The sequence below is a fragment of the Nerophis ophidion genome, linkage group LG01 (assembly GCF_033978795.1).
Source record: "Nerophis ophidion isolate RoL-2023_Sa linkage group LG01, RoL_Noph_v1.0, whole genome shotgun sequence".
Lineage (NCBI taxonomy): Eukaryota > Metazoa > Chordata > Actinopteri > Syngnathiformes > Syngnathidae > Nerophis > Nerophis ophidion.
This window is the reverse complement of record NC_084611.1, coordinates 21091345-21118802: the sequence shown is the minus strand read 5'-3', so window position 1 is coordinate 21118802 and position 27458 is coordinate 21091345. Positions and strand designations below refer to the sequence as shown.

Genomic DNA, 27458 nt, shown 5'->3' with positions numbered 1-27458 from the left:
ACTTAATAATGACTAGTTAAGAGCCAATATGTTACTAATTTGCACGTTAATAAGCAAGTAACAAATGGTGAATATGTTCCCCATGCTAAAGTGTTACCATGTTTTTTTACTGGTGCACAAAATGAACCGTGCATGAACATCACCTTGTTCAAAGAACAAAACCAACACAGCGCATAAACTCACAACAAATTACTTCTGCTGTTGCCGTATCCGTAATACGCCGATAGGGAGAAGTTTTCATTTACACAATGAGTCGGTTGTGTTTTGACCTCCGCCGAACCCCTGAGCCCGACTCACCGAACCTCTAGGGTTCGATCGAACCCAGGTTAAGAACCACTGTTGTAAATATTTTCTCTACTACAATTTTTTTTTTTTTTCATTTAGGGGCACTTGTGTTCGTAGTGAAAAAGCTAAGTTTACGGCTCTGATAGGTAGGACCCTAGGCTTCACAACATCAGCAGGAGATTTGAAAGCAACAAAACTTGAAACCGATTTTTGAACTTTGTTCGATCTATTAAAGATTGCAATGTGATTTTCATTTTATTAGACAGGAAAACATGGATACCCGGCACAACTCAATTTCAAAGAGAAGTATTTCACGCAGAGTCTTGACCACTTCAACTTCAACGCTATGGGGAATGGGACATTTCTTCAACGATACCTAATCACTGGTAAATCTTGCGACGACTGACACTTTCGAATTTGAAACAAGAATGTGCTTATTGTTTTCACTCTTTCTTTCTTTCATTGCAGATTCATACTGGAAGACTGGATATGGTCCCATCTTTTTCTACACTGGCAATGAAGGAGATGTCTGGGATTTTGCCCTCAATACAGGCTTTCTCATTGAATTGGCTGCTCAACAGGAAGCCTTGGTCATATTTGCCGAACATGTAAGAAACGTGGTATAATTATGACACCAGCACTGAGAAATGAAGTCTTATCATATAGCTGAGAGCAACACAAAGGTTCCTTCATCGGCAAAGTAACGTTTGAGCAAAATACTGAACACCTGAGTCATCAGGAGCAATATGTTTACATCAACACAATAAATAGGTATTACATCCTTGCAGCCCTAAACAAGATTGGCTTAGGTGGTTTGAGTGGCCAACGTGAAGGTAGCTGGTGTGTTTCTCAGTCCCTTGTGCCCAGTGTTAGGCAAACTTTAGAGCTGTGAATCTTTGGGTACCACATGATTTGATTCTTAGGGTTAAAAATTAGATTCCAATTTTATTCTCTATTTATAATGATTCTCAATTTAAAATCGATACTTTTTAATAACATTGGGTGCCGGTTCAATGATAAACAACATTCCTCCATAAAATAAACAGCTGTGATAAAAATTTCTATATAACTTAAAAGTAATACAAATCTACCCAAACATTTAAGACAGTCAAATACAAATATGGCAACAAGAGATGTATCCCCCACTTCTCTTTTCTAAAGAAAGCAATTATTTACAGCAGATGTGGCCATCTACATCAACAATATCATTTACCTGAGTGGATGGACATGACAGATTTAAAAAAAAAAAAAAAAAAAATCGATTTAATTTTTTTTTTTTTATCGAATAAGAACCATTACAATAACAACCATGATTAATTCCAAAATGTATTATTTATGCCACCCCTGGCAAATTACCTTCAAAATTAATTTGCCAGTAATTTGATTATAATTTCTTGTTACTTCACCAAAAAAATAATCAAATTACTACCAAAATTACTTAAATAAATGTAACTAAATACAAGGTAAAATAATGAATATGTTACTTTAAAGGGGAACTTTATTTGTTTATAATTATGCATATCACAATCCTTATATAGGACAAAAATACATGTTTTTCTTTTTTAATGCATTCTAAATACCAAATATATGCGATCAAAAGTCAACTTAAAATTGAGCCTTTGGGAGCTGCTCTATTCTGCCTATAAATCCCTAAAAAGTACATCCAAACACCTCCATTATGTTTATGCTGTGAGTATATATACTTAACAAAAATATAAATGCAGCGCTTTTGTTTTTGCTCCCATTTTTCATGAGTTGAATTCAAAGATGTAGAACATATATATATATATATATATATATATATATATATATATATATATATATATATATATATATGGATACAGCCCAATTAACCTAATTCGACCCCTGAGTCAAAATGTTTGGAGACCCCTGCAATAAACCGTTATTACTCTCAAAGTCATTAAGTTCAAAATTACTGTAAAACTCATTAAGTTCAAATTTTCTCCATTTCACAGAGGTACTACGGCAAGTCTCTCCCTTTCGGCAATGATTCCTTCAACCTTGAAAAGATTGGCCTGTTGACAGTGGAACAGGCAATTGCTGATTACGCCATCATGATCAGTGTGTTGAAACATCAGCTGGGAGCCACAGATTGTCCTGTCATTGTGTTTGGTGGAAGGTAAGATACATGATACTTCATTGATATTAGGTAGAGTTGTGTTGCGCTGCTTGTCATGCCACCCAGATGCTTCCCATCACAGCTCATTACCTGCCCCTGTCATTCAGTCTTGTTTCGAGTTTGTTGCCATTCATGTCACGTCCTAGCGTTCAACCTATGTGTTCTTGTCTACCTTTTTCTGACCTTTGACTTAGCCTATTGCCTCACGCTTTGGTACCTCTGCCTTTGTTTGGGCTGCTTTCGCACGTATTTAACTTTTTTTGGAATAAACCTACCTGTATCTGATCTGTCAACTCTGCCTTTGAGTCCTTCCACCAACGAGCCTTAACACTGCGGAAATTAAACTTTAATAACAAAAGGTCTTTCTGTTTCTGTCTGCATGGCGGACATTTCCAAGAAGATTCAGTTATGTTTGTAAACATTTTGTGTCTTACCCCATTCCTTAAAAGTCTAATAGCACTGAAATGTATTTTGCAAGCGACGTGACAACTTTAACAATTTTCACAATACATAATCTTGCAAGCACAACAGTACACCAGCAAATACGTAGACTTGTGGATTTTATTTTTAGTAGATGAGCCTTCATAAGATGAGTCTCATGTAAAGCTGAATGAATATTGATAAATACAACATGCCCTGGGCTTCGCAGTGGAAGAGGGGTAAGTGCGTCTGCCTCACAATACGAAGGTCCTGAGTAGTCAGGGTTCAATCCCGGGCTCGGGATCTTTCTGTGTGGAGTTTGCATGTCCTCCCTGTGAATGCGTGGGTTCCCTCTGGGTACTCCGGCTTCCTCCCACCTCCAAAGACATGCACCTGGGGATAGGTTGATTGACAACACTAAATTGGCCCTAGTGTGTGAATGTGAGTGTGAATGTTGTCTGTCTATCTGTGTTGGCCCTGCGATGAGGTGGCGACTTGTCCAGGGTGTACGCCGCCTTCCGCCCGATTGTAGCTGAGATAGGCACCAGCGCCCCCCACGACCCCAAAGGGAATTAGCGGTAGAAAATGGATGGATGGATGGATGGACAACATGCCCTTCAAAAATGTACTATGTCAATAAAATCATCAACCATTGTCACCAATTGTAACTAAATCTACTGTAAAATTCCGCCAAATGTAATTGAACTTTCATTGCAAATTCCATGTGTTGCAAAGTTGATCGACTCTCCAAAGTCAAAACCAACATGCATCTGTTACATTCTATCCCAACAGTTATGGCGGAATGCTGTCCGTCTATATGAGAATAAAGTACCCAAACATTGTAGCGGGAGCTCTCGCTGCCAGTGCTCCCATACTGTCAGTTGCTGGGCTGAGTGATCCTGGGCAGTTCTTTCGAGATGTCACAAATGTAAGTTGGATGAATGTACACTGTGTTTTTTTTTTCTAATAATGTGCACGATTATGCATGTATTGATTTTTTTGTCATTATGTTCATTAATGGGTTAGCTGGAGTCCCACTTTTGGGAAGTGACGGATACACTGTACACTCTAGACTGGTACCCAGCCAACCCCGGGCTAGCTGTCACATGGTTTGCACTCAAAGAGGATGTGGTTTATTTGGTGATCATCTGAACCCGATCTGCAACTTGCGGCCCAATTTATATACATGTGGCTCTTCTGCCTTGTTGTTGTGGCTCCCTGAGATTTGTTTTAACCCTGGAGTGAGTAAAGTTAGCAGTTTTAAAAAGACTTCTATAATTTCAGATTGTCTGTTAGGCCATGAATGCGCACTGTCTAATTTCTGAAGCGCAAGAAAGGCAAGTAAAAGAGACTGAAAGCCTGTGTGGTCAGTTCAGCTTCTCGAGCTTGTAACCCTTTGGGTAAGCTAACCATGAATATTTGCCAAAAAAGAAAATTAAAAATATGTTAATTTCAGATTCGCTTTTCCTGTAAAATAAAATGTGAAAAATATAAAAATGTTATAATTTATAAGCTGTGTAGCGTTTTGCGGCTGGCTCTACACTATTTTTCTTTAGTGGGCAATGCGGAAAAATGTATCTTTTAATAGTAAAGGTTACAGGCCCCTGATCTAAACCATGCTGCGTCCAGGGTCGTAAGTAGCTTTTGACAAATACCAAGGTCAAAAATTGGTTGTCTAAGAGGAACTTTGAAAGACTGAAACCATGGGTATCTCTGCACCATATAAATTATACTACCTTGGGCAACATAATGAATTTCCAGAATAACACTAGTTGTAATTGAGCTATAACTATCCAACATCTTTGATAATCAGAATGATTTTGTAACAGTCCACCTTTGTATTAATATCCTGAAGTTTAGCATATTAAACAATTTTAACATAATCAAAACATAAATTTAAAAAACATACTAAATGTTCAACCACGACCAGGGTTCAAACGCAAGATCTTCTGATTTGTGCTGCAAGTACTAATGACGGCCGCCACGGAGCCAGCGGAAGTCCATCCATCCATTTTCTACCCATGTTCCTTTCGAGGTCGCGGGAAGTGCTGGAGCCTATCTCAGCTGCATTTGAGCGGTAGGTGGGGTACACCCTGGACAAGTCGCCACCTCATGATGGAGGACATTTTGCTTTTACATCAATTTAATTCAGGTGAAAGCAACATTAGTTACATTTGTATAACTTAATGTTAACATGTTGACAGCAATGTTTAAAGTAAAGGTGGACTTATTTGCGTTAAGTTGTTAACGTTTTAGTGGGCTTTGCACGACCAAAAATCATGTAGTGAGAGAGAATGTTCTACCGATGGTGATGTACAGCACACACAATGTCCTACAAAAAGTACATTTACAGTCAGTCATATCATCTTTTTTGTCATCTAAAAACATACAAAGGATATGACCTTGGTGTCTTCAATGGTAATTACAGCTAATGGCTGCATCCAAACAAGCTGAATAGGACTGCATGAAGAGGTGGTCTTAGACCTCTTATGCTGTCAATGCGCTTCCGCCCAAGTGTGAACGCAGCATGAATCAAAGACTCTAACAACTGTTATACATTTTTAATGCTAAATTTATTATTGCTGACGATTGGATTTTCAAATTTTTGCAGTTTTATTTTTGATTCTGTTTTTAAACTATTATAAATCAAGAGCTGTTTTTGAAAGTCTCTATTCGATGATAAACGGGACATTACCGTATATTCAGAATACCGTAGCTGTGTCATAGCCGCTTAGAGGTAGATAAGGCTTTTTTGACAAGAGAGTAAGTCTTAGTGATGAATTTCTGCAGAAAAAATAAATTTTATCTAGGGCTGTCAAAGTTATTGGGTTAATGTATGTGATTAATCACAGAAGATTATCCCGTTAATCATGTATAAATGCAGATTAATAATGCAATTTATTTTGACCGCACTGCGATGAGTTGGCGACTTGTCCAGGGTGTACCCCGCCTTCCGCCCGATTGTAGCTGAGATAGGCACCAGCGCCCCCTGCGACCCCAAAGGGAATAAGCGGTAGAACATGGATGGATGGATGGATTTTGACCGCGCATGCTCATCTACGTAACTTGAAAGGAGGCGCAGGCCGCTATATGCTCAGTGATCAGATTTTTTTGCGAGTTAATTTAAATGATCCAAATAAATAGTTTACTGTAACTAATCACAAATCGATTTATATGACTTGAGAAAATTAATTCTTTGACCTGTTATGGGACATTCTGCTGGTGAAGTGCGTGGACCTTTGCTTACAACTTGAGGGGAATTTTATTAACAAACGTATATGTTTAGGTGTGTACAAGCTTCATGTGCACACTGTAAAAAAGAGAATTCTATAACGTGTAGTATTTATTTGTTAAATATTTGTTTTTGTTTTCTCTTAAACAGGATTTTGAGAGCATTGCCCCAGAATGCAGAGATGCTGTTAAAGAAGCTTTTCATCAGCTTAAAACATTAGGTGAACTGCAAGGTAAAAGCTTGATTTGTTTCCTGGCTTTGAATTTAATAAATATGCAGTTTTGAAAGTGGGAAGTGGGCCTCGTCTTGAAATCTCCATAAGGCTTCTGCCACTGCATAAAAAAAAATTAAAAAAAGCAAACTTGAGTTGTGTGAAAGTCAAAATGCATTGATTCTTGCTTCATAAAGTGAGCAAATAAGTTAAAGAGTCTAAGGTAATCAGAAAACTGGTCATACATACTACCCCAGACATGGGCCATATACAGCCCGCCACTTATTCCCTTTGGAGTCACGGGGGGCGCTGGAGCCTATCTCAGCTACAAACGGGCGGAAGGCGGGGTACACCCTGGACAAGTCGCCACCTCATCACAGGGCCAACACAGATAGACAGACAACATTCACACTCACATTCACACACTAGGGCCAATTTAGTGTTGCCAATCAACCTATCCCAAGGTGCATGTCTTTGGAGGTGGGAGGAAGCCGGAGTACCCGGAGGGAACCCACGCAGTCACGGGGAGGACATGCAAACTCCACACAGAAAGATCCCGAGCGCAGAATCGAACCCAGGACTTTTGTATTTTGAGGCAGACGCACTAACCTCTCTGCCAATGTTTCCAAATTATTTTTAAACCTTTAACATCAAAGCTGTGGATGGCAATAGGATTTGCATTTCTATTTTTCAAATACTGCAAGAAATTGATTCCAATTGCTTCTGAAGCTCAAGAATATGCATTTTCTTGCGATATATGGGCCATTACGGTAATCGTAGGGACTGCGTCACAGCTCCAGTAAGATGAGGCTTTGATAGAAAGTTGAGTGGGTGAAGGTTTGTTTACCGAAGCGCAAGCCCGTAAGATGGTGAGAGACAGCAAAACAATCTTTATTTATTTAGTGTGTTTATTTGACGGATATTTTACTCAATATATATAATTGCACAGGCCAGAAATAACTACGGGGTAATGTTCATCAAAGGCGAAGTGACAGCATGTTAATAATACATTTAGTGATTTTGGGTAATATTTATCACCCAGAATCACTGGGTGTTAAATATCACCCAGTGATATTTATCATCAACTTCAGTGACATCATACAGAAAACACCATTTGTTTTTTTTATTATGTGTTCTGATGTTTTGCCATGTTTAATGCCATTGCTTGATGGCAAAAGATGTCGAGGAAGTTTTCTGGGAAGGAAACACGGAAGGACGTTCACATTCCAAAAGGGGAACTTCCCTTTTTCTTTTTCTTTTTTTTTTGGAATATCGTTCAAAATCATTATGATAGACATGACAAATGTATTTGTTTTGCATTGTAACTCGTAAATAAAAGATAACTTACAACTGAGCAAATGGGAGCTCCTTTATTCGAACCATATAAACCAATAAATAACTATCCACTAACTGCCAACAATACCCCATTTACATTTTGTGACTGAAATATTAACCAAGTGCTTGTTCTTATAAGCGATAACACAGACAAGCTATTTATAGCGGTGTCGTGATCACAAGTTTTTGTGCATATATAGACATCATCCAATGGTAAAGCTGCTTCCTTGCTAGTTGAAGTTTATTGTAAATAAAATCATGCCTCTCACCTGGATAGTAGAAGGATGAGGATGTAGTCCAACCAATTGCTACATTTTAATATCGACACAAAAAGACGCTTGTTTTTTATTTCCCTTTTCTTCGCAAGGATTATGAGTCATTCTTCAACTAAACGGGACTATAACAAGATTCTGTCAATTTGCATCGTAATGACAGCAGATATTGTACATAAGAAATATTTTTATTATATTTGTTGGCTCTTATACAGAGGATGTTGAAAAAAAAGCGAACATTGTGATGCGTTTTTTTGAAATTAATGCGCTGCATATGCTTAATTAACAATGAGAAAAATACGTAAATATTAAATGTTATTATAAATGTGCCCGTTACGACATTACATATACACGTGTATATGAAACCTTAATGGAGGTGTTTGGATGTTTTTTAAGGGATTTTATAGGCAGAATAAAGATACTCCCATAGGTTTCAATTTAAGCAGGCTTTTCATTGCATTTGTTTACTATTTAGAATGCATAAAAAAAACGTGTTTTTCTCTTACATAAGGATTGTGAATGATAGGCCAACAGTTTTTTAAAAGTGCAGTTCCCCTTTAATATTTTGTTGTTAATAGGTCAAACCCAATCCTTTATCTGTTTGTATTCTAAGTGTCTTATTAAGTAAAAACTGGATAATTAAAATCTGTTTTTTAAAGTGGTCAGCCATTGTATAACTTTTAGCATGTAAAATAACTTTCAGACATTTAAAGTACTGAAAAGGGAGCATACTGATTTACCTTCTTTACTGGTCAAATAGGTTGTATTCCATCCCATGACTTTCGAACGGAAGTAAACGATGTGCAGCAAACAAAGTGCGAACTATCCGAGTATGCAAGGGGCCTAAATCTTACCGCTAAGAGAAACTTTAATCCTTTTCACATTTTAAACAATTTCAACAGCCTCACAAAATGCAAGCATAGGGCATTTTTCTTCGGGAAAAGCAAAATGCTCCTCAGAACGCTATGACAAGAGATGTTCGTTGGCCCACCTCTTCGAGTCTCACATAGTTCATGTGCCGTCAGGTGAATACAACCTATAACATATGTCCTGGTTGATTCGTACAATTATAGAAGTAACATTTTGTATGTATATAAACTTGAAATCTATAATTCTAACAGACCACTGAGACTAAATTTAAAAGTTTGCTCATGCCAGCACTATCACACAAATATTCATTTTGTGTTTTCCTGGAAGCCGGTCACACTTAGTTTTGAAGCCCATGGACTAGGCAATTTAATTTAGTGTTTGTCCTAATATGAATTCACATTTATTGTTCTTTTTGTTAACTTTGTTAGATTACATGGAAATCCAGTCTGCATTCACCCTGTGTAAGCGTCCATCATCTGCAGGGGACATTTACCAGTTAAATGGCCTGCTTCGGAACGCATTCACGCTGATGGCCATGTTGGATTATCCTTACAGCACCCACTTCATGGGCAACATGCCTGCCAACCCTGTCAAGGTATGATGTTAATGTTTTATATTGCATTGCCTGGTCAGGATTGTTTTCTTTCAATGTTAAACGATTCGATGCACTGCTGACAAATTGAAGATGTGGCTAACATCACAAAACATACGAGTAGATGGAATTGAGTGGAGTAAAAGACAGCATGGCATCACAAATACAGGCACTATACACAAGATCATTAGAGGGTGTGAAATTCAGACAGTTATGGCATATTTCCTACTGAAATTAGATTTTCTTATTTAAACGGGGATAGAAGGTCCATTCTATGTGTCATACTTGATAATTTCGCGATATTGCCATCTTTTTGCTGAAAGGATTTAGTAGAGAACATCGACGATAAAGTTCGCAACTTTTGGTCGCTAATAAAAAAGCCTTGCCTTTACCGGAAGTAGAAGCTGATGTGCGCGTGACGTCATGGGTGTGAGGGCTCCTCACATCCGCACATTAATTACAATCGTAGCCACCAGCAGCGAGAGAGATTCTGACCGAGAAAGCGACAATTTCCCCATTAATTGTAGCGAGGATGAAAGATTCGTGGATGAACATAGTGAGACTGAAGGACTAGAAGAAAAAAAAAAAGACGTGGGCAGGAGGGATTCAGATGTTATTAGACACATTTACTTGGATAATTCTGGAAATCCCTTATCTGATTATTGTGTTACTAGTGTTTTAGTGAGATTATAAAGTCATGCCTGAAAGTCGGAGGGCTGTGGTGACCGCCAGTGTCTCTGAGTGAAGCCATGAAGGAGCCAAGAAAGTCCCAGCTGCCTTTTTGACAGTTGCTGCAGGAAGTACTACAAAAGCTCTGCTCATGTTTACGGTAACAGCCAACTTATTACCACAATTTTCTCACCGAAACCTGCCGGTTGACATGTGGTAGAGAAACATGTTCGCTTGACCGCTCTGTTCCATATTAAAGCTTCACAACAAACAAAGAAACACCGTCTGTGTTTGTGTTGCTACAGCCGGCCAAAATACACCGCTTTCCACCAAATGCATTCTTCTTTGTAGTACCCATTATTAATTGAACACATTGCAAAAGATTCAGCAACACAGGTGTCCAGAATACTGTGTAATTATGTTATTAAATCGGACGACTTTTAGCCGTGAGTGGTGCTGGGATAAAATGTCCGCTACAACCAATGACGTCACATGCACGCATCAACATAAGCGTCATCATTCCGCGACGTTTTCAACAGGACACTTTGCGGGAAATTTAAAATTGCAATTTAGTAAACTAAACCGGCCGCATTGGCATGTGTTGCAACGTTAAGATTTCATCATTGATATATAAACTATCAGACTTTGTGGTCGCTAGTAGTGGGTTTCAGTAGGCCTTTAGCAAATTAACCAAGTAGCAAGCATAGTGTACCAAATATGGATTAGAAGTCCCAGAGATAAGATGACGGACACCATCAAAGGTGGTGGCCAACCAACCTGACCTATTAAGCATCAAAAGGTAGGGTTGAGGATAGATGTAGCAATCCCAAGCCAAAATCTGGGAAAAACAAACATGAAAAGCTCAAGAAATATCAAAGGCTAAAGTAAAAGCCAGAGAAAATGTTGGGTGGAAGGCAACAACGGTGCCAGTAGCGATCGGGGTACTGGAGGCAAAAACCCCCAAGCCTGGTGGATGGTTTTAGGAACAACATTTGATATCACTATACACAGAAAGGGAATACTGGAAGCAGCCAAAATCTTACGCATAATCGTAGAGGACCCAAGCTTGAAGGAGCGGTCCGTCAGAACTCTTTGATAAAACTTAATTTTCCTCATAAAAGTGATTACACCCCTCATATTTATGAAATTATTTCTTATGTCCTTTTATGGGACAACACTAATTAAATGGCACTTGATACATGTAAAGTACAGTGTGTAGTTTGTATACTTTTGTCAATGTTCCGTCATTTTAAAATAACACACAGCCCTAGAGAAAGTATTTATCTAATAAAGAAACTGCTGGTGGTGAGAAGTTAAAATCAATATTTTGGGTGGCTACCCTCATTTTACAGCACTGCCTTAACTTTTTTGGGCATTGAATTCACTTGATCTCCACAGGTTGCCTTTTGAATTCACTCCTTTATTACATCATGACAGAGATATTACAGACCACTAGGGTATGTTACAGACCTTACGGTCCTTCCCCTTCCTTTTGACAAGGAGGTCTGGAGACATGCTTGACCAGCCAATCATCTTTAATAAGAGGTTACATGGGTGACATCACAAACCTCCTGCAATCAGTTGTCTGCAAAAGCAGGAGCAACACCGTTACAGAAAAGAAAGGGGAAAGTTGAGGCAATTATTTTTTCTATTTCAAGTTGATTGGGATGTAACAAAGAAATGTACTTGGATTTGTGCGTGCAAACAATTTAATACATTTTAATTTTTACTTATGCCGATTTCTTGATTTGATTGTTCGTCAATTTTTAGTAGGAAAGCCATGTGCCTCTCTTTACATGATGACCAAAATAGATAATGGATTTTCTGACCAACAGGCCATAGCATGTTAGGTCAGGACATCTTCTGACACATGCTCCTCCACCCTTATATCCGACACAGTGGACCAGTCATCTATTCCCTCTTTACTTACGACTGTTGACCTCTGCATGTATCTAACTCCATCATGGAATTTGCAGATGACACACGGTGATCGGCCTCATCGGTAACAACAATAAGACAGCAATAGGGAGGAGGTACAGTGTCTGAATGTTACGTGTGAGGATAATAAGTGGCTCTTCACTACCATCAACACTTTAGACCTCATCATTGACTCCCGGAAGAAAAGCGGCCCACTGCATTGTCCGTTGTACATCAATGAGTTGGTTGTGGAACAAGTCACCAGAATGGAATTCCTGGGTATCCACATATCTGAAGACTTTTTCTGGACCCTCATGTACAAACACTTGCATGGATTCTTAATCAAACATGGTGTATGTTCAAATGTAGAAAACATCATAAGCACAAAAATAACCATATGTATGCACACCGAGAATCCAAGCATATGACCTTTGTTCATCCCAATTAACGTAGAATTGAGTGTAGATGTTGGAGTGGCTGGCCTCTCCCTGTCCATGGCCCTATTTTTTAAACATGCAAACTTTATTTAAATCAGCCATTCTCCAGAGATTCCTTCCTCTGCGTAAGCCGAAAACCTAAAGAGTAAGTTGAGTTGTGTGGTCCTCTGTCCTCTCTTGTACTCTGTTTTTTATACATTTTGATTTCTATTTTACTGTTTTAATTGCTTTTACCCTTTAAAAAGATTTGTAATCATATTTATTTTATATTGTTTTTATATTGGTTTTATATTTATTTATTTTTTGTTTTTATTCAGTCATTGGTGGAGCATGATATTGTTTTTAATATTGTTTTTAACATGGCTGTGCAGCCAGCACCTTGGAAACGTTCTTGTTTGAATGTGCTATATAAATAAAGTGGATTGGATTGGATTGATAGGGGAAACAGGATTTACTGAAAGTGATCCCATTAACTTAAACCACTGACTCGTAATGATGCTGTGAAAAGAGGACATAGAACTGAATGTTCAATGTGCATCACGGAGATTGATATTAGGACGCAAACATGAATAAATGTTTTTACCAAGATTGGGTACAATGCCAGCTTGGAGTTTGTTCGCAACCATGTTGTTACTCGGAATGTATAAATCTTCTTGTACAAGGCCACATTGCTACAAAGTTGGTTCATTGCATTTGCGCATCATGTACAATCTGACATTGATTTATTGTTGACAGGTTGCTTGTGATACTATGCTTGGTGGAGCTGACCTTTTGGCTAATCTGAGGAATACTGCAGGTACATTAAATATTATTTTTTATGTTTTGATGTACGTTTAAAGTTATGTAATTGAGGTAGTAATACATGGTTATCAACAGTAAAAAATTGATTCAACTATCTTTATGTTTCATTTTACAGGGATTGTGTATAACGCAAGTGGCTTGCTGACATGTTTTGATCTTAATAGCCTGTTTGTTATGTGTGCTGATCCTACCGGCTGTGGACTTGGCTTCAACAGCATGGCCTGGGATTACCAGGTATTGTATGCCATCAATCTACACATGGTTATGATTGCAGAGACCAATATTCTATTTTTTCTCGAAATCTTTCTACATAAGCTACACAAAAAACAGACCTAGTGGACAATGGGGAAGTACAAGGAATTCACTTTGGAGAAGCCTTTTGGAACAATTTCTAAACTGCTGCAGATCCCAACATTCCATCAGTTCAAACAATTATACATCTGTAAGTGGAAGTTATTTGAATGTGTCGTAAGACCCATTTTGTCACCCTCGAATAAAGGATCTTTGTTACGATGGTTAACGACAGGTGGTTGAGTGGTTTGCATGTTGGCTTCACAGTCTGGTGATGGGGGGATTTGAAAAATCCATTTGGGCATCACTGTGTAGAGTTTACATAACCTCACGTGTGTGTAGGTTTCTCCAGGTTAAATGGCACTGAGGATGTCATTGTGACTTGTACAGCCCTTTGAGACATTTGGGATTAAGGGCTTAAATCAAACATTGATTGATTGATTGATTGATGTCTTCATGTGCAACTATAATTATCATATTACTGTCCCCCAAAAAGTTGCTACATCCTACTAACATTTCCGTATTTTGTTTGCAGGCATGCACAGAGATAAATCTCTGTTATGAGAGCAACAACATCACAGACATGTTCCCTGCAATGACCTTCACAGAAAAAGAACGCATGCAATACTGCTCCAAAAAGTGGGGTGTGATCCCGAGACCAGACTGGCTTAAAACACAGTTTTGGGGTGATGGTAAGAAGTTGAAAGCACCCTGCCAATGTTATGTGACATGTGTCCTTTACGAGTGCGAGGTGCGTTCAATTGTTTTAGACAACAAAGTGGTCTAAAACATGTAGCATAGCAGAAAACAATCCAGCAATTGTCAAACGCTGAGCTCTTTTAAAATATTGCTGATTACTAATTCCACACGTTTGCATCACCCGTGCAAAGTAAAGCTGCTGCCAGCGGTTAAAACAGGATATAGAAAATACAAATAAGAGTCTGGCAAGAAATAATATAACAATGGAAAACAAGACTATACATCTAAAACTTATATAATGGTGTGTGATATTGTTTGAGCTTGATTGGAATTAGAATTTCATTGTCATATATATATATATTACTGTATGTTATTGTGTCCTGTCATTTATCTTTAGTTAGGACCATACAGTGAAAACAAGCATATTACAAACATAGTTGCAAATGGTGATTAATCATGATTAATTAATTTGAAAACTGATTAATCTTATTTTTTAAAGTTACTAGACTGCCCAATGTGGAACATACCAAAAATACCCAGAACATACTTACTTTAATTGGCATGTGGTTGGAAATTGACAGATTTATATGTTAGACATCAAATGTAAGCATACTTTTAAAATACATAAATATATTTGGTCTGGTCCCTGCTTTTTTTCAGCTCTCTCCACAGCCAGCAAAATCATTTTCTCCAATGGAGATCTGGACCCATGGGCAAATGGAGGGGTAAGTGATTACAAAATCTTTAACTTAATTGGAATCTAAATAAGCAGCTTTTGATTACTGTCATTTTATTAAGGTGCGGAAGTCCCTGAGTTCATCACTGATAGCTATCAACATTTCTGAGGGAGCTCATCATCTAGATTTGAGGTACAGCAAGCTGTCATTGCTGTATTTTTGGGGAAATTTGGCTTATCGTTCACAATCATTGTGAGAGACAACAACACAGATATATATTGGTTTTTTTGCAAGTGTAAAGATACAAAATTGCTCGTAGGATGCGATATATACATATATGTATGTATGTATGTGTTTGTATGTATATATACATGTATGTATGTATGTATGTATGTATATATATAAATATAAATGTATGTGTCTATATACAATACAGGCCAAATGTTTGGACACACCTTCTCATTTCAATGCGTTTTCTTTATTTTCATGACTATTACATATAAATGTCATCATTGTAGAGTGTCACTGAAGGCATCAAAACTATGACACCTGTGAAGTAAAAACCCTTTCAGGTGACTACCTCTTGAAGCTCATCGACAGAATTCCAAGAATGTGCAAAACAGTAATCAGAGCAAAGGGTGGCTATGTTAAAGAAAGTAGGATATAAAACATGTTTTCAGGTATTTCACCTTGTTTTGTTAGGTGCATAAATCCACGTGTTCATTCATATTGTTAATGCCTTTAGTGAAAATCAACAATGTAAATAGTCATGAATATAAAGAAAACGCATTAAATGAGAATGTGTCCAAACTTTTGGCCTGTACTGTGTCCTAACAGACTTTCATGACATGTACAGTAGTTACCGTATTTTGGTCCTTTTAGGCATTAAAAGAAGGTGAAAGGTTGAAGGTTGAAATGGAGTGCCCATACTGCACTGAGTGGCACAAAATGTTGTTATGGGGGGAAATGCTTCATGTATCCGGCGACGGGGACACTGCTGAAAGAAACTGAATCACATTTACAGAGACATTGTTTACAACTGCTAACAAACCCTGCAATAGGACAAACTTTTCAACTTCCAAAAATCTACTGGAAACATGACCGGCCAGTACTGATCCTGATAACATGCAGCACATCATGCTTGTTATTGCATCTAATTTGTGTACAAACAAAACATAAAATATGGGCTAATTTGTTACAGATACTGCATGCAATATGATTGTTCATGTTTTTCAGTCAGTACAGATTGGTGTCCTTCGCATTGTGTTGTGCAGTACAAACTCAAACGCGATTCAGCTGCTGACACAGAATCTATAGCATCTTGCCGTAGCACTGTGAGTGTCTCTGTGAGTAAGGTGATCTGTTCTTACGCTAAAAAAACATTTTACAACAACAATGTTGATACAGCTTGTTTACTATACGGTTTACGGAACCTAAATGAAGTATTGCTGGTGTTTTTTTTAGAGTGATTTACAGACAGAATGGAACACTCCCATTAGCTGCGTTGTTAGCCACCTAAAGTGAGCTGATTATTACACATTAGAATTGAAAAAGAAAAAAAACTGTTTTCTTGTCTCTTATAAGGATTGTGACCAATTGGCAAAATTACAAAAAAGTGCAGTTTCCCTTTTAATAGATATGTATTTATTTCAAAATTATCCCCCAAAAAATCTAACATTGTTTTTAATAATCGTACAGAGGGACCAATGATGCTGATCCGGCCTCAGTAATCAAAGCCAGGAAGACTGAGGCAGAGATCATCAGACAGTGGGTGACGACAGAGAGGACAATGAAAAGCAAACATTCACCTTAATGTATTGAATTGCATCCGGACAGTGTTCACAGCGCTGCACTGTGTCCTCCATATTTTACACGCTATACCCTATAATGACAATGTGAAAGGTTTATTTATTTTTTATTTTTTTAAAGTTTCTTTAAAATGTATGAACAAAAAAAAAGTAAGAAATCACATGTGCATAAGTATTCACGGCATTTCCTCAATACTTTTTTGATGCACTTTCAGCAACAATTACAGCCTCAAGTCTTTTTGAGTATGAGCTTGGCACACCTATCACAGCCATTTTCAGATCCCACCATGTTCAATTGTATTCAAGTCTGGGTTCTGGGCGGGCCACTCAAGGACATTTACCCCGTGTTCCTGAAGCCATTCCTTTGAAGTCTTGTCCGTGTGCTTAGAGTCATCATCCCGCAGTAAGATGAACAGTCGCCCCAGTCTGAGTTCAAGAGTGCTCTTGAGCAGGTTTTCATCCAGGGTGTCTTTGTACGTTGTTGCATTCACCTTTCCCTCTATGCTGACCCGTCTCCTAGTTCCTGCTGCTGAAAAACATCCCCACTGCATGATGCTGCCACCACAATGCTTCAAGGGGAACATTATCACAATTTCAGAAAGGTTAAAACCCATAAAAATAAGTTCCCAGTGGCTTATTTTATTTTTCAAAGTTTTTTTCAAAATTTTACCCATCCCGGAATATCCGTAAAAAAAGCTTTAAAGTGCCTGATTTTCACTATCTGTGAAGCCACCGTCCATTTTTCTGTGACGTCATCCAGTGATGCCAATACGGATAGCACAGCAAGATATAGCGACATTAGCTCGGATTCAGACTCTGACTTCAGCGCCTTAAGCCATTCAACAGATTACGCATGTATTGAAACGGACGGTTGGAGTATGAAGGCAGATAGCGAAAATGAAATTGAAGAAGAAACTGAAACTATTGAGCGAATAGCTATTGACGCTATTCGGCCATGTCTGCCTTAGCATCACCGGTAAAATGTGCAGACCAACAATCGGAAGTTTTGCATCTTGTGACACTGGATCAACTTAAATCTGTTGATTGGTAAGTGTTTGTTTGGCATGAAATGTGGGTGGAGGGAAACGCTGGATGAAAATATATTTTCAAATGTACATACAGCTAGCCTAAATAGCATGTTAGCATCAATTAGCTGGCAGTCATGCCGCGACCAAATATGTCTGATTAGCACATACGTAAGTCAATAACATCAACAAAACTCACCTTTGTGATTTCGTTGACTTTATCATTGGAAATGCATCTGCAGGTTATCCATACATCTCTGTGTCATGTCTGCCTTAGCATCGCCGGTAAAATGTGCAGACACTCCGGCACATTCAATGGGGTCAGGCGGCAGATTTATTTGACTTTATCGTTGGAAATGCATCTGCTTTGAGTGTCGCAGGATATCCACACAATTTTGCCATCTCTGTAGTAGCATAACTTTCGTCGGTAAAGTGTGCGGAACAAACGACTGACCATTTCTTCGGCTTTACCCACACCCTCGTATTTTGAACAAATTTCGTCCAATTTCTTGCCACTTTCGCATCTTTGGGCCAGTGGTGCAACTTGAATCCCTCCCTGTTCGTGTTGTTACACCCTCCGACAACACACCGACGAGGCATGATGTCTCCAAGGTTCCAGAAAATAGTCGAAAAAACGGAAAATAACAGCGCTGAGAGCCGGTGTTTGTAATGTGTTTGAGAAAATGGTGACGTCACGTTCTGACGTCATCGCTCCGAGAGCAATAAATAGAAAGGCGTTTAATTCACCAAAATTCACCCAGAGTTCGGAAATGGGTTAAAAAAATATATGGTCTTTTTTCTGCAACATCAAGGTATATATTGACGCTTGCATAGGTCTGGTGATAATGTTCCCCTTTCACTGTATTGACCTGGTAATTACTGGTGCCTGGTTTCTTCCAATAATGACGTCTAGCACTCACGCCAAAGAGGTAAATGTTTGTCTCATCAGATCTTTGTTCTCATGGTCTTAAGTGTCAAACTTTTACGAAGGAACGGCTTCCGTCTGGCCACTCTACAGGCCTGATGGGTGGATTGCTGCAGAGATTGTCGTCTTTTTGTTAGGTTCTCCTCTCTCCACAGAGGAATGCTGTCGCTCTGACAGAGTGACCATCAAGTTCTTGGTCACCTCCCTTCTCCCTCGACCACTCAGTTTAGGCTGTACAGCTGTAGGGAGAGTCCTGGCAGCTTCAAACTTCCATTTACGGATGATGGAGGCCACTGTGCTAATTGGAACCTTCAAGGCAGCAGATAGTTTTCTGTACTCTTCCCAATATTTGTGCCTCATAAAAATCCTGTCTCGGAAGTCTACAGACAATTCCTTCGACTTCATGCTTGGTTGGTGCTCTGCTATGCACTGTCATGTGTGTGACCTCATATGTAGACAGGTATGTGCCTTTCCAAATCATGTCCAACCAACTGAATTTACCACAGGTGGACTCCAATTAAGCTGTAAGAACATCTCATGGATGATCAGTTGAACTCATTTTTGAGCTTCATGGCAGAGGCTTTGAATACTTACTGTATATGTCACACTGAGTTGATGACGAACCCCAAGATGCAGAGATGGCGGCAGGCAATGTGCGGGAAAACATAATTTAATGTCCAAAAGTAAAAATAAAGAAAAAAAAAACACGAACCAGGAACAACCAAACTGGAAGCAGGGAACAGGAACTAGGAACAAAAAGACAGCACGCTGCAAACAGCTACAGGTTCAATGACAAGTATTGATGACAATAATCCAGCACTGACTGGAGGAGAAAGCAGGTCTAAATAGTTTCTGGCTGATTGACACCAGGTGTGGCCAGGTGCCCATCAGCCGCAGCTGAGGGGACACAGCACTCAGAGAAACAAGCAGGAAATAAAAGCGCTGTCAGGAAACAGACAAAAAGCAGAAGAAAAACTAAAACAGAGCCAAACTGTCAGGGACAAGCCTGACAGTATGTACATGTGAATTCTTAGTTTTTTATTTTTATTAAATGTTTAAACTATTCTAAAAAAAAAAACATTCACATTGTCAATATGGGTTTACTGTGTGTAGAACTTTGAGGACTTAAATTAACTTATTCAATTTTGCAATAAAGCTGCACATAAGAAAATTAAAAATGAAGCGCTGTGCTTTCCAGATGCACCATATTTCCTTGTGCTCTGTGTAATTATGTCTTGAAATTTCAAAACAGTTGGGGCTGGGTAAGTTGAGGTCTGATTGTTTTGCTAGAGTTTGATTGATTGATTGATTGATATTTTTGTTTGTAGATTGGACAGTTCAATACGTATTCCGTACAATTGACCACTAAATGGTAACACCCGAATAAGTTTTTCAACTTGTTTAAATCGGGTCCACGTTAATCAATTCATGGTTCATTTCGCGATATTGCCAGCTACACATACATTTACAGCATAGAGGGAAACAAAGATATATTAATTCAACCAAAACAGTGTCAAAGGGCAGTACAAGCAGCTAATCAAAATGAGTCAAAGAGATCATTTAAATCCAAGTCAAAATGATGGTCTTCTTTCACCTGTTGGCTTCTGGTCTTCTTTCGCTTGTTGGCTTTAAGCCATCCATCCATCCATCCATTTACATGTTTACATGCATGTTTTCTGTAAATGCGGTTGTTTATTTTATTGTACATTTTAACATGATCCGAATAAATTGTATTTTAACAATCTGCTTGTGTTGCATTTTGTTTATCCTGATAATCTTCAGACTTTACTGTGGACACAAAACAAGCAAGACACACACATGTTCATCTAATGCCATTAACGCAAAGGCGTCGGTGTTTCCAAAGAACGGAGAAGTGCCTAACTAAGCTTTGAACAGGGTTGGTCAGAGTCAAATAATATCACATTCGCCTACGCAATTAAGTGCACATGAAATTATGGAAGAAATGATGTATGCCGCTTGGAGTTTATTTCTGCCACAAGTGGGCAGTATACGGATACAAAATAGTGTAAAATGTGCAGTTTTGACAGGTACTGAGCACATGGGAAACGTAAAGGCCTACTGAAATGAGATTTTCTTGTTTAAACGGGGATAGCAGGTCCATTCTATGTGTCATACTTGTTTATTTTGCGATATTGCCATATTTTTGCTGAAAGGATTTAGTAGAGAACATCGACGATAAAGTTCGCAACTTTTGGGCGCTAATAAAAAAGCCTTGCCTTTACCGGAAGTTGTTGCAGACGATGACGTCACAAGGGTGAGGGGTCCTCACATTGTTTTTAATGGGAGCCTCCAACAAAAAGAGCTATTGGGGCCAAGAAAACGACAATTTCCCCATTAATTTGAGCGAGGATGAAAGATTTGTGGCTGAGGATATTGATAGCGAAGGACTAGAAAAAAAATAAAGGGCGATTGCATTGGAAGCGATTCAGATGTTTTTAGACACATTTAGTGGGATAATTCTGGGAAATCCCTAATCTTTCTATTGTGTTGCTAGTGTTTTAGTGAGTTAAATAGTACCTGATAGTCGGAGGGGTGTGTCCACGGGTGTCTTAACGCCAGTGTCTGAGGGAATTAGTCACGGCAGCAGCAGCATGACAGAAGTTCCGCTGATATCCGGTAAGAGGCGACTTTTTACCACAATTTTCTCACCGTGGTCGGGATCCATGTTCGCTTGACCGCTCTGATCCATAGTAAAGCTTCACCTCCGGGATATTTAAACAAGTGTTTGTGTGGCAAAAGGCTAAAGCTTCCCACCTCCATCTTTCTACTTTGACTTCTCCATTATTAATTGAACAAATTGCAAAAGATTCAGCAACACAGATGTCCAAAATACTGTGTAATTGCGCGATGACAAGAGACTACTTTTAGCCGCTAGTGGTGCTGGGCTAATATGTCCCCTCCAACTCGAGACGTCACGCGCACGAGTCATCATACGCGTCATCATTCCGCAACATTTTTAACAAGAAACTCCGCGGGAAATTTAAAATTTTAATTTAGTAAACTATACCGGCGTATTGCCATTTGTTGCAATGTTAATATTTCATCATTGATATATAAACTATCAGACTGCGTGGTCGGTAGTAGTGGTTTTCAGTAGGCCTTTAAGAGCAAACATGTCTTGTGCAAATTGCATACATGTGACCTATCACATATCAAGAAGAGTAACTTATGGGGTTCTACAAGGCTCGGTATTGGGACCTAAGTTAATTATGGCAGAGCTTCTCACCCTATCTCTAAGGGAGAGCCCCGCCACACGGCGGAGGAAACTCATATCGGCCGCTTGTACCCGTGATCTTATCCTTTCGGTCATGACCATAGGTGAGGATGGGAACGTAGATCGAACGGTAAATTGAGATCTTTGCCTTCCGGCTCAGCTCCTTCTTCACCACAATGGATCGGTACAACGTCCGCATTACTGAAGACGCCGCACCGATCCGCCTGTCGATCTCCGATCCGCCTGATGAGTATGTTCTAAATAACCGACGTTGTGTATGAGCCGCACTGCTTTTTTCTGTAATATGATCAGAGGATGAATTGTTGTGTGGTAAGTATTCCCCCATACTTCAACACAGTATGTAAGGTATGGCAGTACCAAGGTGCAGTATAGAGTACGGAGTGCATTTTCATTGAGGTATAGTTTTGCTTTGTTTATAATTGAGAGGCTTTTGGAGATTTTTGTTGGAATGTGTCTGACATGAGGTTTCCATGATAGTTTACTATCAATTATTACTCCCAAAAATGTATTCTCATTTACGATTTCAATTTCGGTACAATCAATACTTATTTTCTGTTCAGACGTTATGTTGCGATTTCCAAACATCACTATCTTGGTTTGTTTTATATTCAAAGATAATTTATTTGTCTCCATCCATTTGTTTTTACTATATTTAACTCTGTTTACTGTATTTATGAGCTCATTATAGTCATCACTACTGTAGAATATATTTGTGTCGTCTGCAAATAGTATACATTTCAGTACTTTAGATGTAGTAAACATATCATTAATACATACATTAAACAATTTGGGCCCAACACGGACCCTTGGGGGACACCACAAGCAATGCCAAAATTATCAGATACAAATTGACCCATTTTTACAAACTGTACCCTTCCTGTTAAAGAACTTTTTAACCAGTCACCAGCCAGCCCCTTAATTCCATATCTTTCCATTTTATGTAGTACAGGGGTGTCAAACTCAAATACAGAGTGGGCCAAACTTTAAAACTGAACAAATACGCGGGCCAAGGTTGAAGAAATTAACCTTTTAATAGGGACCCAAACAAGTTTTCCATTAAATAATGAACAAGCAAGGCTTATATAACTTTATAGTGACATGCAACATCGAGTTTTAAATAATAATAATAATTTAAAAAAATCTATGGCATATCAAATAAAATTTAAATAAAAATTGAATGCCTCTTTTCTATTTGCAGCCTTCTGAGGTAAATATCAAAATAAACTTTTTCCACAGTGCAATAAATTTGAAAATAAAATAACAAACAATAAATCAACCAGTCAGTCATTTTTACTGCTCAGTTTGCGACACACTGATCTAATCTGATGTGCCCAAGCCAGATACCTGGCATCTTTTCTTGGATGTTAGTTCACGCTTTGAACTGAAGCAACCTGAGGTGGGCGGGGTTTGGTGGTAGCAGGGGGTGTATATTGTAGTGTCCCGGAAGAGTTAGTGCTGAAAGGGGTTCTGGTTATTTGTTCTGTTGTGTTTATGTTGTGTTACGGTGCGGATGTTCTCCCAAAATGTACTAGCCATTCTTGTTTGGTGTGGTTTCACAGTGTGGCGCATATTTGTAACAGTGTTAAAGTTGTTTATACGGCCACCCTCAGTGTGACCTGTATGGTTGTTGACCGAGTATGCCTTGCATTCCCTTGTCAGTGCATGTATAAGCCGCATATATTATGTGACTGAGCGGGAAAGCTGTTTCCATGTAGGAAAAGCGGACGTGACGAAGAGTTGTAGAGGATGTTTAAAGCAGAGCCTTTAAGGCACGCCCCCAATATCGTTGTCCGCGTGGAAATCGGGAGAATGGTTGCCCCCTGGAAATTTTCTGCAGGGACACTGAAATTTGTGAGTCTCCCGGGAAAATCGGGAGGGTTGGCAAGTATGAGTATTAGTGGTGAATGTAGTTTTATAGCAACACCGCCGCTGTATAATACTGACGGGCCAGCTCTAATGTTAATTTGATATTGCCTCAAGGGCCAAATGAAATTTCACGGGCCAGAGTTTGACACCCATGATCTAGTAGAATTGAATGATTAATGGTATCAAAGGCTTTCTTTGGATCATTAAAGATACAAACTGCATATCTTTCATGCTCCTGTGCATTAGTCATTTCTTCAATAGCTTTAGTTATCGCCATTGAGGTTGTACGTTTGGACCTAAAGCCATACTGACCGTCATTGAATGGATGATGCTTCTCAAGAAAAGATTCAAGTCGAGAGTTAAATCGTTTCTCTAAGATTTTTGAGAACTGAGGCAAAAGAGAGATTGGTCGGTAATTTGTGAAATCGTGTTTGCTGTCACTTTTGAAGAGTGGAGTTACCTTAAGTGATTTTCATTTGACTTGGAAATCGGCCAGTCTGGAATGATATGACTTATTTAAGTTAAGGGTTTTACAATATTCAGTATAACCTTTTGAACCAATATCATGTTGATATCATGGCAGTCAGTGGAGTACTTACTTTTACACTTCCTGCTCGTTTGTAGCTGAGAGGAAGAATGACGAGGAATTGTGTTCAATAGTTGATTTTGTAACTCCATTGTCTGGGATATCAATCTTCACCGGGCTTCACGGTGGAAGAGGGGTTAGTGCGTCTGCCTCACAATACGAAGGTCCTGCAGTCCTGGGTTCAAATCCAGGCTCGGGATCTTTCTGTGTGGAGTTTGCATGTTCTCCCCGTGAATGCGTGGGTTCCCTCCGGGTACTCCGGCTTCCTCCCACTTCCAAAGACATGCACCTGGGGATAGGTTGATTGGCAACACTAAATTGGCCCTAGTGTGTGAATGTGAGTGTGAATGTTGTCTGTCTATCTGTGTTGGCCCTGCGATGAGGTGGCGACTTGTCCAGGGTGTACCCCACCTTCCGCCCGATTGTAGCTGAGATAGGCGCCAGCGCCCCCCGCGACCCCGAAAGGGACTAAGCGGTAGAAAAATGGATGGATAGATGGATAATCTTCACCATTTTCATCAATAAAGTGATCAGGATAAGTCAACTTTGAATATCCTTGTTTGATTAGATCAGGAGTCACCAACATTTTTGAAAGCAAGAGCTACTTCTTGGGTACTGATTAATGCGAAGGACTACCAGTTTGATACACACTTAAATAAATTGCCAGAAATAGCCAATTTGCTCAATTTACCTTTAATAAATAAATATATATATATATATATATATATATATATATTTAAAAAAAATGGGTATTTCTGTCTGTCATTCTGTCGTACATTTTTTTTGTAGAGAATAAATGATGAAAAAAACACTTAATTGAACGGTATAAAATAGGAGAAAACACGAAAAAAAAGAAAATTAAATTTTGAAACAGTTTATCTTCAGTTTCAACTCTTTAAAATTCAAAATTCAACCCAAAAAAATGAAGAAAAAAAACTAGCTAATTCGAATCTTTTTGAAAAAATAAAAAAAAGAATTTATGGAACATCATTAGTAATTTTTCCTGATTAAGATTAATTTTAGAATTTTGACGACATGTTTTAAATTGGTTAAAATGCAATCTGCACGTTGTTAGAATATATAACAAATTGGACCAACCTATATTTCTAACAAAGACAAATTATTATTTTTTCTAAATTTTCCAGAACAAAGATTTTAAAAGAAATTCAAAAGACTTTGAAATAAGATTTTAATTTGATTCTACAGATTTTCTAGATTTGCCAGAATAATTTTGGGGAATTTTAATAATAATAACTTTGAAGAAATATTTCTCAAATATTCTTCATCAAAAAAACAGAAGCTAAAATGAAGAATTAAATTAAAATGTATTTATTGTTCTTTATAATAAAAAAAAAAATACTTGAACACTGATTTAAATTGTCAGGAAAGAAGAGGAAGGAATTTTAAAGGTAAAAAAGTATATGTGTTTAAAAATCCTAAAACATTTTTAAGGTTGTATTTTTTTCTCTTTCGGAAAGTTATAAGAAGCAAAGTAAAAAAATAAATTTATTTATTTAAACAAGTGAAGACCAAGTCTTTAAAATATTTTCTTGGATTTTCAAATTCTATTTGAGGGTTTTGTCTCTCTTAGAATTAAAAATGTCGAGCAAAGTGAGACCAGCTTGCTAGTAAATAAATACAATTTTAAAAATAGAGGCATCTCACTGGTAAGTGCTGCTATTTGAGCTATTTTTAGAACAGGCCAGCGGACAACTCATCTGGTCCTTACGGGCGACCTGGTGCCCGCGGGCACCGCATTGGTGACCCCTGGATTAGACTATTCAAAACATCCCAAGTTTCTTTTTACGTTGTTTTTTTTTCATATACTTTTCTTTGATGATATAACATTTTTTTTGTTCTAATAATATCAGTTAATTTATCGTTGTTTGACTTCTTTTGTTTTTATTTTGATGAAAAGTTTGTATAGACTGTTTTTCTTTTTACAGTCATTAATTATATCTTTTTTGATCCAAGGGCTATTTTTATTTTTTCCTTTTATCAAATATTCTTTCATAGGGCAGTATTTATTATGTAGGGAAGTAAAGATGTCTAAAAAAATGACGATAAGCACTCTCCACATTTAGTTCTCTGCAAACTGAAGTCCAATCCTGAACTGCTGAACTATTATTTAGGGCACAGATTGTTTCCTCAGTTTTTATTGGTTTAAAGATGTTTGCCATACTGTCTTTGGTTTTCTTGAGACGACAGTCATATAAAGTAAAAACAGGTAAATGGTCAGTGATATATTTCCCCTCATCTGCGGTCCCCTCTAAGGGTTCTCATTGTGTCCCATTGGGTTGAGTTTTTCCTTGCCCTGATGTGGGATCTGTGCCAAGGATGTCATTGTGGCTTGTGCAGCCCTTTGAGACACTTGTGGTTTAGGGCTGTATAAATAAACTTTGATTGATTGATTGAACTTTGGCAAAGATCCAAAACAAGACAGATGAAAGAGAACAATATTTTTGTTTTACATTTTATTGAATCAGTTCACATTCAAAATCACTGACTTTTATTAATGCACACATAAGCACTGACATTTTAATCAGACGAGCTACATGATTACTTATGCCAAGGATAAATGCATCACTGAGAAATAAAAGAGGACACTATAAGATAAAAACAAAGCCTACACAAAAAGAAAATGTGCACTCAAATGTGCCCAACAAAGAATTTGAATCACATAAGTTATTATTATTATAATTTTTGATTTGTCTTCAATCTGGAAGTATAAATGATATCAATGTGTTCTGTTATTTAGCTCTTAGTTCCTCTCAACTGCTAAAATATGTTCACTTGTCATGGACAGGCATGATGTTTCCACCCCCATGCTTCACAGTAGGTGTGGTGTTCTTGGGATGCAACTCAGTATTCTTCTTCCTCCAAACAAGACGAGTTGAGTTTATACCAAAAAGTTCTATTTTGGTTTCATCTGACCACATGACATTCTCCCAATTCTCTGCTGTATCGTCCATGTATCCATTTTGGTATAAACTCAACTCGTCTTGTTTGGAGGAAGAAGAATACTGAGTTGCATCCCAAGAACACCATACCTACTGTGAAGCATGGGGGTGGAAACATCATGCTTTGGGGCTGTTTTTCTGCTAAGGGGACAGGACGATTGATCCGTGTTAAGGAAAGAATGAA

General features: G+C 38.3%; 1 protein-coding gene across 1 annotated transcript in view; it reads left to right on the top strand.

Annotated features, from left to right (window-relative positions):
- The window catches only part of dpp7 (dipeptidyl-peptidase 7), a 34207-nt gene extending 13857 nt beyond the window's left edge, over positions 1-20350 (top strand). Inside the window, exons 2-13 of the mRNA XM_061898043.1 lie at positions 548-671; positions 754-893; positions 2262-2425; positions 3638-3773; positions 6228-6309; positions 9194-9360; positions 13116-13176; positions 13297-13415; positions 14008-14164; positions 14832-14896; positions 14970-15040; positions 16547-20350. Coding sequence (XP_061754027.1) covers positions 548-671; positions 754-893; positions 2262-2425; positions 3638-3773; positions 6228-6309; positions 9194-9360; positions 13116-13176; positions 13297-13415; positions 14008-14164; positions 14832-14896; positions 14970-15040; positions 16547-16661 — 1401 coding nt within the window. The 3' untranslated portion in view covers positions 16662-20350. The remainder of the gene's footprint in view (positions 1-547; positions 672-753; positions 894-2261; positions 2426-3637; positions 3774-6227; positions 6310-9193; positions 9361-13115; positions 13177-13296; positions 13416-14007; positions 14165-14831; positions 14897-14969; positions 15041-16546) is intronic.
- Positions 20351-27458: the final 7108 nt, after the last annotated feature.